This window comes from Cottoperca gobio, chromosome 12 (genome assembly GCF_900634415.1).
Source record: "Cottoperca gobio chromosome 12, fCotGob3.1, whole genome shotgun sequence".
NCBI classification, from domain to species: domain Eukaryota; kingdom Metazoa; phylum Chordata; class Actinopteri; order Perciformes; family Bovichtidae; genus Cottoperca; species Cottoperca gobio.
The window spans coordinates 22,173,676-22,191,469 of NC_041366.1; the positions used below are offsets into that span (position 1 = coordinate 22,173,676).

The 17,794-nt window shown below is 43.5% G+C and overlaps 1 protein-coding gene across 1 annotated transcript in view; it reads right to left on the reverse strand.

Annotated features, from left to right (window-relative positions):
- The window catches only part of LOC115017048 (proprotein convertase subtilisin/kexin type 5-like), a 37,773-nt gene that overhangs the window by 16,644 nt on the left and 3,335 nt on the right, over nucleotides 1-17,794 (reverse strand). Inside the window, 18 exon segments of the mRNA XM_029445215.1 lie at nucleotides 474-576; nucleotides 5,027-5,142; nucleotides 5,377-5,515; nucleotides 6,109-6,212; nucleotides 6,531-6,615; nucleotides 7,148-7,338; nucleotides 7,790-7,892; nucleotides 8,064-8,186; nucleotides 8,322-8,458; nucleotides 9,939-10,127; nucleotides 10,384-10,504; nucleotides 10,863-10,966; nucleotides 11,092-11,192; nucleotides 15,765-15,971; nucleotides 16,113-16,285; nucleotides 16,382-16,467; nucleotides 16,695-16,771; nucleotides 17,070-17,213. Of these exon segments, the coding sequence (XP_029301075.1) occupies nucleotides 474-576; nucleotides 5,027-5,142; nucleotides 5,377-5,515; nucleotides 6,109-6,212; nucleotides 6,531-6,615; nucleotides 7,148-7,338; nucleotides 7,790-7,892; nucleotides 8,064-8,186; nucleotides 8,322-8,458; nucleotides 9,939-10,127; nucleotides 10,384-10,504; nucleotides 10,863-10,966; nucleotides 11,092-11,192; nucleotides 15,765-15,971; nucleotides 16,113-16,285; nucleotides 16,382-16,467; nucleotides 16,695-16,771; nucleotides 17,070-17,213 (2,303 nt within the window).

Here is a 17,794-nt window from a genome sequence, read left to right on the forward strand (position 1 = left end):
CGATCTGCAGTGGATCAACACTGTATGTGTTTAATTACTGTCTTCTGTCATGCATTGTTCATTGGATCAATTTCCTTCCGATAAATTATGTAGAAAGCAAAAGAACATAAACGGCACATTTTAAACCTTATTCATATTCAATCCAATCAATTAGTCTGCTTATTATTGTTTTAATTAATCGTTTAGTCTATGAAATGTAAAACGTTTTTGAAAAAAGGCCCATCGCAATTTCCCAGAGGTGACGTCTTCAAATAAATAAATATAAATATATATATAAAAAGAAAATAAATTAATAATATTAAAAAATATATATAAATAAAATAAATATAAATAAATATATATATAAATATAAATACATATGAAAATACATATAAATCTAAAAATATATATAAAAATATACATTATTTTAATCAGAGCTAGGCGGGAAGTATTAATTTCCCCTCTGACCCTGAATCTAAAAAGTCAAGACTCACCGTGAAGACACACAGCTGATGCAGTCTTCTCTTTGCGGCCCTGTGCACTTCAGACACGTTGCATCACACGCGTGACACTTCCCGTCACTGCCCTGGAACTCTCCTGACAGACCTGCAGCAAGAGACCGACGATGACTCAGCAATGAACCATCTGAGGCGAAGATACCAAAGCATGCAAGCCACATATACAGTACACCAAACAGCTCTACTTATAGTCAACTCATTAATATTATTAATAATAATAATAATAATAAGCTTTATTTGTATAGCAGACAGAATAAGAACATTTACAGTACAATAATCACAGTGTTGACGTAAATTAGTCACTTTTCCACTAATTGTGTAAAGAACATGTAAACACATTTATCAGAGAAGCTTCCTCTTGTTCCCGCGGTAACACCGTCTGTCTGATCTCAGGCTTTTCAAAAATACACACTCTGAAAACTTATCTCAGTTACCTTTACACATTCAATGTTAAACCAGTAATAATTCTCCATTAAAAGGCTAAGATAAAAATATATAAAATATCACCATTAAAAGGCTAAAGTAAAGAGATATAAAATATCACTATTAAAAGGCTAAAGTAAAGAGATATAAAATATCACTATTAAAAGGCTAAAGTAAAGAGATATAAAATATCACCATTAAAAGACTAAAGTAAAGAGATATAAAATATCACCATTAAAAGACTAAAGTAAAGAGATATAAAATATCACTATTAAAAGGCTAAAGTAAAGAGATATAAAATATCACTCTTAAAAGGCTAAAGTAAAGAGATATAAAATATCACCATTAAAAGGCTAAAGTAAAGAGATATAAAATATCACTATTAAAAGGCTAAAGTAAAGAGATATAAAATATCACTATTAAAAGGCTAAAGTAAAGAGATATAAAATATCACTCTTAAAAGGCTAAAGTAAAGAGATATAAAATATCACTATTAAAAGGCTAGTAAAAAAGATATGTTTTTACTTTTGAAGATATTGAGCGAGCTTGCCTCCCTAATGTCTGCAGGTAAAGTGTTCCATAGCTTTGGTGCATAATTGATAAAGGCTGCATCCCCAATTTTCTTTTGGATGTTTCTGGGAACATTTAATAAACCAGTAGTGGATGATCGTAATGTTCTTGGGGGCACATAGTTTATTAGAGAGTTGGCAGTGTAACTTGGTGCGGTTCCGTTTAGGGCTTTGTATACAAGAAGGAGGACCTTAAAATCAATTCTAAAAGTTACTGGAAGCTAGTGTAGAGCGGCTAACACTGGACTGATGTGGTCTCTTCTCTTGATTCTAGTCAGCAGCCTGACTAGTGTATTACAGTAATCGAGTCGGCTTGAGATAAAAGCATGGATTAGTTTTTCAGCATCCTTTTGATTTATAAATTGTCAGATTTTAGCTATATTTCTAAGGTGGAAGAATTATGTTTTTGTCACCTTGTTTATGTGGGATTTAAAGCTTAGATCTGAGTCTATGATAACACCAAGACTTGTGACTTCAGGTTTAATCAAAGGAGTAAGTTTCCCCATGTTATTCAGCATCATCTCTCTTTTTGCTACAGGACCTACTAATAGGATTTCAGTTTTGTTCTCATTTAATTTTAAGAAATTATTGCTCATCCATTTATTTATTGCTGATATTGGAGGTGATGGAGTTAATAGCTGCGTGTCATTCGCGTAGCTATGGAAGCACACATTGTGTTCTCTAATGATGTCCCCAGTGGTAGCATGTATAGGGAGAACAGTAATGGACCGAGGCAGCTCCCTTGTGGAACTCCAAAGTGGGCATCATGCTTCTCTGACACATGATCTCCAAGCCTGACAAAATACTTTCTCCCTTTGATATATGTTCTGAACCAGTTTAATACAGTCAGAGAGACCAACCAGTTTTTCTAGACGATTAATTAGGATGTCATGGTCGATCGTGTCAAATGCTGCGCTCAGGTCTAGCAGGGTAAGAATTGAGACCTTGTTTGTATCAGAGTTTAGTCTGAGGTCACTAATTATTTTAGTCAGAGCAGTTTCTGTACTGTGGCATGCTCTGAAGCCTGATTGAAATTCCTCCAGGGTGTTGTTTTCTTTAAGAAAGGAGTTTATTTGGACCGAGACTATTTTTTTTGGTATTTTGCTGATGAATGGAAGGTTAGATATTGGCCTATAGTTGGTCAGCATATTCTAGGTTAGGTTTCTTTAGCAAGGGTTTTATAACTGCTGTTTTGAAGACGTCTGGGAAGATGCCCGTTAGAAGAGACGTGTTTATAATATGTAGCACGTGACTTGAAATGCTGTCAAATATCCGCTTAAAGAATGCTGTAGGTATCGGGTCAACACAAGAGGTGGAGGAGTTACACTCCATCACAGTTTCATGAAGCTCAGTTAATGTGATGCAGGTGAATGTTCCCATGGTTACATCACAATGTTTGCAGATGTTCTCTGTGTCTGCATCATAAGTGATGCTGGCTCTGATTGAAGTTATTTTATTATTGAGGAACAATGCGAGTTCTTCACACTTTGATGCAGAGGACTGCGGAGGGGTGGGGGCAGTGTTCAGCAGTTGGTTAATAGTCGAGAATAGTATTCTAGAATTTCCAGCGTTCTCTGTGATAATATTAGAAAAGTAATCCTTTCTTGCAGCTGCATTGCTTTACCATAGGCAGCCATGGATTCTTTGTAGATATCATAGTTAACTGTGAGCTTAGTTTTCCTCCATCTTCGTTCAGCTGCTCTACAAGTCCTCTTAGTCTGAGTAACATTGCTGTTGTTTAACCCTGGGGAGATTCTTTTTTACCTTTAATGGAGCAACAGTATCCAGGGTAGATGACAAGGTGTTGTTTAGATTTTCAACCATGAGATTTAAGGAGCAGTCTGAGCATGGCTCACATGATCTCATGATGTTAGAGAATGTTTCCTCTGCTGTGTCATCTAGTATTCTTTGTTTGACCACTGTCTCTCTTTTGGTCTTTGTTAAGAGTAGGTTAGCATAAAAACACACAGTGATGGTCAGATATTGGTAATTCGATTACTGAGACCTTATCGATGTCCAGCCTTGTCGTTATCACTAAGTCTAGCGTGTTACCATGCTGATTAGTGGGTTTACTGATATTTTGTTTTAGATCATAGCTGTGACAATAGGGGACAATGGAGCGAGAGATTGGCCGGAGAATCGGAGCAGCGGGGGCGGTATTACAGTCACTTTACCGCACCGTTGTGACGAAAAGAGAGCTGAGCCAGAAGGCAAAGCTCTCAATATACCGGTCGATCTTCGTTCCTACCCTCACCTATGGTCATGAAGGCTGGGTCATGACCGAAAGAACGAGATCACGGGTACAAGCGGCCGAAATGTGTTTTCTCAGACGGGTGGCGTCTCCCTTAGAGATCGGGTGAGAAGCTCAGCCATCCGTGAGAGACTCGGAGTAGAGCCGCTGCTCCTTTACGTTGAAAGGAGCCAGTTGAGGTGGTTCGGGCATCTAGTAAGGAGCCACCTGGGCGCCTCCCTAGGGAGGTGTTCCAGGCACGTCCAGCTGGGAGGAGACCCCGGGGAAGACCCAGGACTCGGTGGAGAGATTATATCTCCTCACTGGGAACGCCTCGGGATCCCCCAGTCGGAGCTGGAGGATGTGGCCCGGAGAAGGGAAGATTGGGGTTCCTTACTGGAGCTGCTGCCCCCGCGACCCGATCCCGGATAAGCAGTAGACGATGGATGGATGGTTATTTGAGGTGTCATTTTAAGACCACCTTTCACCAATTTGTTCATCCTGTCGCTAAAAGGGAGGAAGGGAGAGGAAGATGAGGAAGAGGGGGAGGGGAGGGGGGAGGGTGTCTCAATGCTACTCCACAAAATTTCAACTTCATCCGTGTCTGTCGGTGGAGTTGAGGGACTGGGGTCCTTGGTGTGCAGGCTTGTTGTGGCTGGTACTGCAGCAAGGTCACTCGCTCCAGTTGTTTGGACGTCATCATGGTGGTTATCTGGTGTTAACAACAATCTATATCTGCAAAGCACCTTTCAGCACAAAGGGCTTTACAATAATGTAAAATAGACATGAAATGAACATGAAAACTGGGATAGAATACTTTACTGTAACTACTGTAATAGTAATAATATAAAAGATAAAAAACAAGATGAAATAGAATACAGTGAATGTATAAGATAAGATGGAAAACACACAGAATAATGATATTAAAATCAGTATCCATATTTTCAGCATGCACATAAATATCAATAAAACTGTGGAGCAGCATCAAAAGATCTCCATCCTCTTCTGCTTTCTTTTTCTTGAGGAGATGTTTATTTTCTAAGATGAAAACTCATTAAGTATTGTGCCTAACGTGCACTCTACCAATCAGCACCTGCACAAACAAAACAAAACCTTTCCCTGACGTATGATTCAGAATGAATGTAAGTATACGTATATCGTACATTAGCAGTTCTGTATATGATATTAAATATTTGTATTTGCAAAGTTAAAGAAGTTAGAAGTAAGACCTGGATGTGCGACGGTGTCTTGATGTTTATCCAGCAGCAGTGAGCCAATATTAACAGAGAAGAAGATGGTTGACTGACCGTCTGTGCACACGGTGTTAACAACACAGGCGCCATGCTGCAAGCTGTGACCGCTGGAACAGCTGCTGCAGTTCCCCCGGCTCGGCCCCAAACAGGTGAGACAGCTGGCGTCACACCTGAGGAGGAGAGCACAGAGACTGAACACATGCCCACACAAACACACAGAGAAAGAAAATGCTATACCCATACAGGCAAACACACACACACACACACACACACACACACACACACACACACACACACACACACACACACACACACACACACACACACACACACACACACAAATAAGGCCTGCCATCAGCAGATAAACAACCCAGCCACACCTGAACACACACCAGTGAGCTCACCTCCTACATGTCCTGTGCCCATCAGCCATCTCTGGGTTTGGCTCTGTGGCGTAGAAGCCAGCGCTGCAGGAGGACACGCACCTCCACTCCTCCATCAAGTAGCCTTCTGCACAACGGTCGCATGCCGCAACACCTGCACCTGAGGTCGCATTACGCAGAAAGAATTGTGTTTTTAAATCGATACAAGACCTGCAAACAATTCTGTGTCTTTTATTTGAATGTAGGATCAAAGTCTTCTCTCCTGATGCAGGTATTTATATTTTGTTGATGAGATATATCACGATATAGACTGTTTTCTGCTAATTAAATAGTCTTCATGTAATGTGGGAATTACTTGACTAATAAAAAGTATTTTCTCATTTAATTAACACAAGTGAAATTATAGAGAAACACTTTTATATTTCCAGCTGTACACGGATTATGTTTATTATGCATTGCATGTAATCAGATTAAAGCCATAGTCAGATTTAACTACACTGGGATATTCCAATAAGCAGAAGGAAGGTTGGCAGGTTCAGTTCAGTTTGTTGAACTGGTGCGAATGTAAAGTGTGATGTTAAAACAAAAACCCCAATCTTCAAAATGATATTCCTTTAAACATCAGATTCAGATTGTGTGCTCATCATCATCAATTCAGACGCATAATTGTGCATCACGATATCTCGATTTACGATTTCATTACCATTTAAATAAGTGTTCATACAGTTCGTGACCTTTGCCCTCTGCTCTCACCTGCACAGGTAGCGCAGGCCTCGTGACAGGGCTCACATGAGGCTTCCTGCTTGTCGTGGTAGAATCCCGGCGTGCAGCTCTTCTGGCATCGATTCCCCTGCAGCCTGGAGAGCATGTGGCACCGTGACACACAACCAATCACGTGACAGCGTGAAGATGACTCACTGATAGTAGACTCAGCTCTCACACCCACAGCACACCACCACAAGCACTCGATGAACTCAGTGAACACTTCTAACTCAACAATATGGCGACAGCGAGTGGAAAGGGACAGCACAGTCTTTTATATACCGAGTTTAAAAAGTGTTTTTCTAATTGTGATGATGCTGCAGAGGGTGCGTGCACGGGGAGAATCAGTATGCTCAGCGGCGGGAAGAGAAGGAGCTTTGTTTACCGAGCAGTTCATGGAGAATTTGTCTCACCTTGTGTCTGGTTTGCATTCTGTGCAGATGCTGTAGGAGGTGCACTTCAAGCAGCTCTCACTGCACTTTCTGCACATATTTGCATCTGTGGGGAAATCAAACAATACACATGGAATGCACATCAGAGCGATTAATCAATCTTCCTCACACACCCGTCAACTGCAGTTACATCAGCTGAGTATTCATTAGGCTCCTGTGCAGCGGCTTCCACGCAGATCTTCACTGGAGTTCTTTCTGTTTGGTTTAAAGGTAACTTCTGTATTTTTCAAACTTTTTTTTCAACAGTATTGATCCGCTCCGTTTGTTATTGTGTCTAATCAAGTCTCGCTCAAGGTCTCGCGTCGCGTATTAGTAATAATATTATATTATTATATTAATATTTTAGAGAACACAAAGCTGCGCTGTCTGTACTCCAACACAACAAACTCTTCCCGACTGTCGTCTCTGCAACTCCTGTTCAATCCATTCAACAATAACAAACACGATCAATACTGGAAGAGTTCCAAACATCCCCACTAGTCACTTGGACACGTGGGACAAGAGGATACCATAGTTACCCTTTCAGTTTACAAAACATGTGACAGAAACACAATTCATGACAGAATGTTTAATCCAACCGTGGTGGAGGTAGAAGTTATCCCCACAGGTGGCCGTGCAGGTGTCGGTCCCCTCGGTCAGGTGGTGTCGAGGTTGACAGGAAGTGCACTGGTCACTGCGACTCCCAGTGCAGCTCTCGCAGGAGGAGAAGCACCTCTTACAACGCCGGCGGTCGCCCCAGAATCCCCTGGGACACTCGGATACACACATCCTGTTGGACGGACACGGACCAACGCACACGGAGGACAAGAGGTGGGACCATTTCCACCATCATAATGTGAAATCATGGCCACTTTTTATTTTCATTTGCAATATGTGTGAGCCATTTGCTCTGCAGCAAAAGTATTAGGGCTGGAACTAACGATTCATTTCATTATCAATTAATCTGCTGATTACTTTCACTATTAATCGTTTGGTCTATAAAATGTCAGAAAACAGTTAAAAATGTCTTTAAATGTCTTGTTCTGTCCGAAACACAAAGATATTCACTTTAATATAATATAAAACAGAGAAAAGCAAGAAAATCTCCATATTAAGAGGCTGAAAACAGCATTTCCTGCCATTTTTGCATGAAGAATTACAGTTATAGGCAGGATCATCACATACTGTACAAGGCACTCTGGATCTACAAACTGTACTGTACGCTGTGCAATCCTGCTAACCTTGTGGTGTTCTTGAACTTGAGAAAGAAGTGTGAACATGTGACACACTGCTGCGGGCTCGGCCCCTCACAACCATCGTCACTGCATTCTGGGTCGCAGGGTCCTGGAAGGGCAAATACTCGCAAAGTCACTGCACCGTCACGCCAACAACAGAGAAGTCGCTCCGATTGCTGATTTAGCACTAGAACTCTGCATCAGACAGGATTCAGCTGCTATCTGAGAGGTCTGAGCTGAAACAATGGGCAGCTTAATACCAGCTGAGTGCATGACTCACCGCTGTATTCTTCAGTGAGGTCACTATCCATGGGCATCTCAGCCGATCGCGCTCGCTCACGATGCCTAGGGTACGGCTGCCCCACGGTGCCATAAATCACCAGGGACCACTCTTTTAGTTTCCCTATGAAAACCAAAAGAGAAACAGGAAGAGAGAGCAAGATGAAACGCCTGTCCCGGGAGGCCTGCACTGTATATTATCTGCTGTTCTAACTTCAATGTATGTTTCATAAACCTGTGATGTTACAAAGAGGGAGACCTGGTTCAGTGTTGTCTCTCTTCTGAGAGGAAGAGTCCTGGATTTTCAAAGTCCACTCCCCTGCTGCCTGCTCCCCCCAGCTGTGAGTTGTCATGAATTCCCAGTTCTGAAATCCCTCGAGGGAGTCGTCAAAAGGCCTAAACAGAAACATTACATAGGCTACTCATGATTATACTACGACTACTGCCGCTACTGCTAATACTACTGCTAATGCTGCTGCTGCTATTGGTACTGCTGCTGCTACTACTACTGCTGCTGCTGCTGCTACTGTTAATACTACTACTACTACTACTACTACTACTACTACTACTACTACTGCTGCTGCTACTACTGCTGCTGCTACTACTACTGCTGCTGCTAATACTACTGCTGGCGCTAATACTACTACTGCTACTACTGCTAATACTGCTGCTACTGCTGCATCTGCTAATACTGCTGCTAATACTGCTGCTGCTGCTGCTACTGCTACTGCTGCTGCTACTGCTAATACTACTGCTGCTGCTGCTACTACTACTGCTGCTGCTACTACTACTGCTACTGCTGCTGCTAATACTACTGCTGCTGCTAATACTACTACTGCTGCTGCTAATACTGATACTGCTACTGCTGCTGCTACTGCTGCTAATACTCCTGCTGCTGCTAATACTACTGCTAATACTGCTGCTGCTGCTAATACTGCTGCTGCTGCTGCTACTGCTACTGCTGCTGCTACTGCTACTACTACTGCTACTACTGCTGCTAATACTACTGCTGCTGCTAATACTACTACTGCTGCTGCTGCTAATACTGATACTGCTGCTGCTACTGCTGCTAATACTCCTGCTGCTGCTAATACTACTGATAATACTGCTGCTGCTGCTAATACTACTGCTGCTGCTAATACTACTACTGCTACTGCTGCTAATACTACAACTAGTGCTGCTATTACAACCACTATTGCTGCTGCTAATACTACTACTACTGCTGCCAATTCTACTACTACTACTGCTGCCAATTCTACAACTACTACTGCTGCTAATTCTACTACTACTGCTGCTACTAATACTACTACTACTACTACTACCACTGCTGCAAATTCTACTACTACTACTGCTGCTAATACTAGTACTACTACCATATATTTGCCAGGGCTGTGCAAAACAGCATAACGCAGCATTTTATCATTCTTAACTGTAGCCTATATAATTCTTGTATGTCACCTTTCTTGGTTTTACTGCACAGTACCACTAAGTGAGGTGTACATTTGGTTAATAAAGCGACTCTGAATCCCCCCCCAATGTTACTTGTAAAGACTTGTTGCTTTATGTTTGGCATTGCAGTTTGCTGAAACTAAAAAACTGCATGTGGTTGAAAATTGCCAGAAAGTAATTTTTCCAGAATCCTGCTCAGGTACCAGTTCAATGAACCATACGAGCGTGACTCTGCGAGTGTCTGCCAACATCTAAATGTTTTCCCTTTCATGTGACAATATGCCAAACGGAGGAATTTAGCACTGTGGGGAATTAAGCTGTGCTGTAAACAAAAGTGTTGCTCAATGCTCATTACTGTGTGTAGAAGAATCCGGGAGGTAATAGTCTCCACACATTGTGTCCGTGATTGAGTGTTGCTCTTAGTTACCTGTTAGCTAGCAGCTGCGACACGGTGCCTGAAGGGGACGTGAGCGTAATGGAAAGGTCGCCGCGACGAGTGTGAGTAATGGTAACACGGACGACAACATGCTCCACATAAACAACGTGCTGCAGGGACTTGCCAGAGCAGCCTGTACTCTCATACACAGACGTCAGCACTGAGCCTGGATGAAAAGCTCTGCCATGACACAGGACGGGAAGAGCATAAAGACAAAGTGAGCGGCAGAGATAAGAGGAGGCAGAACAAAAGCAAGAAAGAAGGTTGCAAGGAAAGAAGCAGTGAAACAAAAGTGTGTGTGTGTGTGTGAGAATGAATGCGAGAGAAATCCATGTGTGAAGTGAGACAGAAATAGATAACGTGTGATAAAAGGGGAGGAATCAAGGGAAGCCCCGACTCAAAGCAGAGATGTCTCGCGGTGCAGTTGGTGTGATACCTGCTCAGCTGGATGGGAGCCTCCTCCACACACTCGTGCTGTGTGGGGACCTGTTTCCAACGCTCGGCCTCCTTCACCATGCTCTCAGCATCCAGCAGGCCAAAGCCATACAGGTGGCTCACTGACACACACACACACACACACACACACACACACACACACACACACACACACACACACACACACACACACACACACACACACAATAGCTGGGGCATAAAGGCGTTGTAGCTTATAAAGAAAACATCATGCACTCCTGGGACTTTGTAGGTGTTTATTACTGTTCTGCTCACAGTATCTCATTAGTTTGTATTCTAAAAACAGCAGAGAGAACATTTACCAATCATCTTCTTTGTTTAAGTTTTGAGAAGATTCAAAAGACATCATGTAAATATTCATTTTCTCTAAACTACTTGCAAATCCGGAAATAAATAAAAGCGTTTGGAATTAGACGTTTAGCAGAAGTCCTCTGGGGATACCTTTGAATCCGGCTCCATTAACGCGCCAGTCAGGAGCACGAAGATGACGAGAGTTTGATGTTCTGACAATAATGTGCTGCACGTCCCTCCAGGTCAGGAAAGGGCTGAGAGAAGGTCAAACGGAGAAAAGAAACATCATACACTTATCATCCGAGCAAAACAATTAACAGTGCCTGCATGTATGGATTCTGCGTGTGTGTGTGTGTGTGTGTGTGGGAGAGCTGTTTACTTGGCTTCCAAAGTGAGAGCGATGACGCCTGCAGCCATGGAGGAGGAGAGTGATGTCTCTGGTGCAGCCCGGCTGCAGCTCCGCTGTGGACCCAACGTTACCTGCAGAGGGCATCAGAGCGTCTTAGCGTTTCAATATTTCACAGTACTCACCTGTCGTTGCAAAGATCTTACATTTGGGTTGAGTTAGAAGATATATACCGTTAGAGGATCTACATTTGTCTAAAATCAAGTATATGTCCTGTAAATGTATTGGATCCTTCTGGCTAATCTATGCCAATACTGAATGGAAATGTTTTACTGTAGGTTTGTCTGTTCATTTGATCCACAAACAGTAAAAAACAATCATTATCATATATTGTTGTGTATATATTGATCCATATCTCTCGCTCCACCTATATGTATGAAACCCCAATTTTTCAAATTGTTAGATATTTGAATGAATGTCAGGACAGCGTCCACTGTGCAGCGGGTACAAAGTTAAATGTCAAACAGCTCGTCCATGAGCCGGTAGCCGTGTGGACGCTGAGCAGAGCGGAGCGTTTACTGCACGTCACATTTCCCGTCTCTCTCCACACACAAATGAAAAAAAAGGCATAAAACCCATTTGAATATTGAATATGGTCATAAAACACCTGTACAAGAATGTGAAAGTGCAAATGCAAATTGGATTATTGCATTTTCATTTCTTTCTCAAATAACAATAGTAGAAAAGGATAATGTTATTGTTGTGTCACATTATCATTTTAATCAAGTCCCCTCTGGAGTGAATCAGCTCGACGTTCATCCCAACATATATTACTGCGTGTGCTTTAACTACAACTAAAATGTTATTTTGAAAATGCTTAATCTTAATTGTCCAGTTTCCATGAATCATCCTGTGTGTTATTAACATACGAAACACTATGATCCTGGTAAACTGCAGGAGACGGCACGCAGGTTTCCAACAGCCAGAATCAAAGTGACACTTGTTATAAGCTTAAGTCTCAAGTACATGTGAGATGAAAAGCAACAATGGTTTATTAAACTAATTGACAAAACTTGAATGAAACTAATGGAGGTGCTGGAAGAGATCGTGTGTCAGCTGTGCTAACAAAAGAGAGTCTGCAGAAGGAGCCGTCAGTGAGCCCGAGGCCAGAGGAGCAGCTCTGTGTTCACACAATTCACTCTAATGAGCCGCACGACTCCTTTGACCCATGGCCTCTGCAGATCACAGGAAGTGAGAGACGACTCTGCCACCTTCTGCCCTCCGACTCCAAAGTATTTCAATAGAACATTTCTGTTTGAGTTAAGATACGATTTAGATCAAAACAAGTTCTACTCGCATAAATGTCAAGTGTTTCTTTTTCTGTTGATGTGTTTTCCAAAAGCCACAGAATGACACACTGCACGTAACAGGGACTGCAGATGAGCTAACAGCTACATCTGTCATAAATCATCTCTTCTCTTTATCAGATTAATTGTTTAATAAAGACTAATAATAATATATTTACTGTCTTTCCTCCCTGGTGGGTTGAAATGCAAAACATAAAAGAAAAGAAGGAAGGTAGTTATAAATTCCATAACAGGATATCTCTGCCCACTTTTGATTTGACCATATTGTTTATGCTGCTGAGTCCTCCTGAGTTTTTGGCTTTCAGGATCTTTACAAAAGGTTCCTTCTGTATAATTAGATGACTGCTGAGGTGTCGTACAATGCAGCTCCTGTCACAGTTTGTAGTGGAAATGAACTAAAAGCCTCCAAAAGATGCTCTGCGTCTTAGAAAAATGCCACATTCTAGACTTTATTATATTATTACCTTATAATAAAGCTCATTTCACTTCTTTCTGTGTCTTTTGAATTTCAAAGTTATTGTTTTACCGTAAAGAAAGTTCAAGTCCATGTCTGGGGCGTATTTGTTTGATTGACAGGTGTCTCAGACGATCACACTCAGCTGAAGTTATTGCTCGTTCGCCTCAAAACACGGCTCCACAAAAAACGTGTATTTTGTGGCTTTAAGCAGCTGGATCGTTAAATCCAACTGCAAATATTCGTTAAAGTTCAACCAAACAAACACCAGGAGTTACAGGAGTGATATTATTAGAGACCCTGACAAGTCCATCATTTCTGAACCTTTTCCAACAAGTTACAACAATGTAACTTTATATGAATTATAAAGAAAGCAGGAATGCCCTTGAGGGAAAAGCAACATTTAAATAAGTATATTAATTATTCATGTATTACTGGAAACAATAGATACAATAGTTGTTCATGTTCACATGCATGCTGTGCTCTGACTTAAAGACTCTCGAGGTTCCGCTAGCAATTAATTGGAATTTTTAATTGAATTGTTTAGTCATTATAAAAAAGTTCTTTCTAGGAAACATCTCAAAAAATGATACATTTCAAATATAAAATATAAACATTCAGGAGTGTGCAGAGTGTGTAGAGTGTGCAGAGTGTGCAGGAGTGTGTAGAGTGTGCAGAGTGTGCAGGAGTGTGTAGAGTGTGCAGAGTGTGAAGCAGTGTGAGGAGTGTGCAGGAGTGTGTAGAGTGTGCAGGAGTGTGAAGCAGTGTGAGGAGTGTGCAGGAGTGTGTAGAGTGTGCAGGAGTGTGTAGAGTGTGCAGAGTGTGAAGCAGTGTGCAGAGTGTGCAGGAGTGTGTAGAGTGTGCAGAGTGTGCAGGAGTGTGTAGAGTGTGAGGAGTGTGCAGGAGTGTGTAGAGTGTGCAGGAGTGTGAGGAGTGTGCAGGAGTGTGTAGAGTGTGCAGAGTGTGCAGAGTGTGCAGGAGTGTGCAGAGTCTGCAGGAGTGTGCAGGAGTGTGTAGAATATGCAGAGTGTGCAGAGTGTGCAGCAGTGTGAGGAGTGTGCAGGAGTGTGTAGAGTGTGCAGAGTGTGCAGGAGTGTGAGGAGTGTGCAGGAGTGTGAGGAGTGTGTAGAGTGTGCAGAGTGTGCAGGAGTGTGTAGGAGTGTGTAGAGTGTGCAGGAGTGTGAGGAGTGTGCAGGAGTGTGTAGAGTGTGCAGGAGTGTGCAGAGTGTGCAGAGAGTGTGTTGAGTGTGTAGAGTGTGCAGAGTGTGCAGAGTGTGCAGCAGTGTGCAGAGTGTGCAGAGAGTGTGCAGGAGTGTGTAGAATGTGCAGAGTGTGCAGAGTGTGCAGCAGTGTGCAGCAGTGTGAGGAGTGTGCAGGAGAGTGTAGAGTGTGCAGAGTGTGTAGGAGTGTGAGGAGTGTGTAGAGTGTGAGGAGTGTGCAGGAGTGTGTAGGAGTGTGAGGAGTGTGTAGAGTGTGAGGAATGTGCAGAGTGTGCAGGAGTGTGAGGAGTGTGCAGGAGTGTGAGGAGTGTGCAGGAGTGTGAGGAGTGTGCAGGAGTGTGCAGAGTGTGCAGGAGTGTGAGGAGTGTGCAGGAGTGTGTAGAGTGTGAGGAATGTGCAGAGTGTGCAGGAGTGTGTAGAGTGTGCAGGAGTGTGAAGAGTGTGCAGGAGTGTGTAGAGTGTGAGGAATGTGCAGGAGTGTGCAGAGTGTGCAGGAGTGTGTAGAGTGTGAGGAATGTGCAGAGTGTGCAGGAGTGTGAGGAGTGTGCAGGAGTGTGCAGGAGTGTGCAGAGTGTGCAGAGTGTGCAGGAGTGTGAGGAGTGTGCAGGAGTGTGTAGAGTGTGAGGAATGTGCAGAGTGTGCAGGAGTGTGTAGAGTGTGCAGGAGTGTGAGGAGTGTGCAGGAGTGTGAGGAGTGTGCAGGAGTGTGAGGAGTGTGCAGGAGTGTGTAGAGTGTGAGGAATGTGCAGAGTGTGCAGGAGTGTGTAGAGTGTGCAGGAGTGTGAGGAGTGTGCAGGAGTGTGTAGAGTGTGCAGGAGTGTGCAGAGTGTGCAGAGAGTGTGTAGAGTGTGCAGAGTGTGCAGAGTGTGCCTGTAACTGGTGAGGGACAATTTGATTCAGATGAAGTGAAAACAGTAACACAAACGTGCACACAGATCTATCTCAGCACATCAAGGCCTTTCTATATCTATCTATCTAGTCTGTCTGTCTGTCTGTCTTTCTGTCTGTATAAAATATATATATATATATATATATATATATATATATATATATATATATATATACTTAAAGAATCGTCTTCACTCAAAAATGTTTTTATGTTTATATCCCCTAAAATGTCTGACCTTGACTACTCCAACTCGCATCGCTGCAGAAGTTTTCACATTTCTCTACTAAAGGGGGAGACGTCTGTGCACTTTCCGAAAATGTGAGATTCAAACGTCCCCCGGGGAAACTACACAAATTCTAAACAGCCAATGGCTGTCAAGTACACGAACGTCACAAAGAGTCTTCAATGCAACACGGGAGAAGAAACCTGAAACCTCCAGTGCAGAGCGGACTCATCAGTACAGACAGCGAGAGCTAGCATTAGCTTAGTGAAAGTCTTTACGGGAAATATGGGAGAGTGTGCAAACCAGACCCTGAGCTTCCTTTTTATATCTAGCAAAACATCCATAGAAATGATTGTCATCTGTGTCAGCCACTGCCAGTGACAAGCTAACAAGCTAACAAGCTAACCAACAACATAAACACTATACGTAGCATTATGATAAATCTGCTAATCGTTGATTTTGGTGCACAACAGACTCATCAGAGTCAAACATGTATGCCTGAATCTCTGATGTTTCCTCTAACGGAGAAACTGGCAGAGTATAATCTTACTCACCACTTCCTCTGTCTCCCAACCAGTGTAAGCTGTCGCGAGTGTGGAGGCGCACTGCTCCAGGTGACCTGGCCGGCCTCCCCGCTGCGTGCTGCTGCTGATGGAGATGGTGTAGATGCTGCTGCTGTAGCCGTCACAGGAGCAGTGGTCACCTCTTCGCCCTCCGTTCCCCGACGCCCAGACAAAAACAGAGCCCCTCCCGTGCCGGCCCTGAGATTAATTTGGGAAGCAGACAAAGGTGATTCATTTATTCAACATATTTACACAGTCGATAAGGAGGGAAACATTCGCCCTTGCAGTAAATGTACAGCCACAGGGAGGACACCTGCAGCCAACAAGCCTTTGTCTCACTGTTTCGATGCCGTTCTGTAAAGCAACACGAGTCAGAGGCCCCGGCCCCTCCAACGTGGCCCCGTCATCTTCTGGGCCCCAGCTAGCTAAATAGATATCAATGTACTGCGGTCTGAAGCTCAGTGATTGGGCCTCCACAATGTCCGTCACATCTCCATCCAGCATCCGGATGCCTACAGGTGAGGATAAAGTTTTAATCCATTAAATACAAAGCTTTGACCTCCAGAAGTCCTTGTGCATCACAGTTCCATGTTGTCACTTGGACTCACCGCCTATCCGTGCGTGGAAAGACACGCCGACCGTGCAATGAGAGTTATTTGCAGCAGCCACCATCCCTGCACACTGTGTCCCATGGCTTCAAGAGAAAGGAGGAGAACATCAGAACATGAGGTTAGATGCATATGCATGAGAAGAAGACGGGCTATTTCCGTTACATCAAACCAGTGAGAAGACTGCTGGATTAGCATATCCATATATGCATGTAATTACTGAAAATCGGAAAGAAACGCGTGCATTAATTAAAGTTAGAAGCATGACGGGGACTGTGAAACAGGTGCAAAGAGACATCTCGAAAGTGCTCACTAGTTGGAAGCATTGTTGGAATAATTGGGAGAGGGATCGTCGTCTTGTCCGTTCACATCACGACTGGCGAGAGGATCCTGAATCAGATGGAGAGTAAGTAGCAGAGCATTATGAGATGCCGGCGGCGATCTGTCTCTGTTTCATCACTGAGACAAATCACAAAGAGCATTATTCACCAGTCCACTCCACAGTTAAGTGGATCAGACGTTGAATGTCCATTCCAATACTCTTGGCTGGCCTTTCCTAACCTTTGGCCCAAAAGCTGAGCCTGAAATATCTGTCTCAGCTCTGCGCTCTTACACTAAGAGCTCTGCCAAAGAGCTTATGATTAATGTCCCCTTCCCCAAGAACAGCATCCCATCCCAGGGCACTTACATAATTTGGCTTCAGATCCGGATGCTCTCTCTCAATGCCATCATCTAGGACAGACAGCACCACACCCTTCCCAGTATAGCCTCTCCTCCAGGCCCCCGCAATGTTCATGCGAGACTGGCAGCCTTTGGACTCCTCACTGCAGTGCTGTGGAGCAGAGAGTGTGACATTCACTTCAGCCCCTGGATGTAAAGAATACATCATCTATTCTAGGCTCTGTCTGTCTGTCTGTCTGTCTGTGGGTCTGTCTCTGGGTCTGTCTGTCTCTGGGTCTGTCTGTCTGTCTGTCTGTGGGTCTGTCTCTGGGTCTGTCTGTCTCTGGGTCTGTCTATCTGTCTGTCTGTCTGTCTGTCTGTCTGTCTGTCTGTCTGTCTCTGGGTCTGTCTGTCTGTCTGTCTGTCTGTCTGTGTTTATCTGTGGGCCTGTCTGTGGGTCTGTCTGTGGATCTATCTGTCTGTCTGTGGGTCTGTCTGTGGGTCAGTGGGTCTGTCTGTCTGTCTGTGGGTCTATCTGTCTATCTGTGGGTCTGTCTGTGGGTCGGTAGGTCTGTCCATCTGTCTGTCTGTCTGTGGGTCTATCTGTCTGTCTGTGGGTCTGTCTGTCTGTCTGTGGGTCTGTCTGCCTGTCTGTCTGTCTGTCTGTGGGTCTGTCTGTCTGTCTGTCTGTGGGTCTGTCTGTCTGTCTGTGGGTCTGTCTGCCTGTCTGTCTGTCTGCCTGCCTGCCTGCCT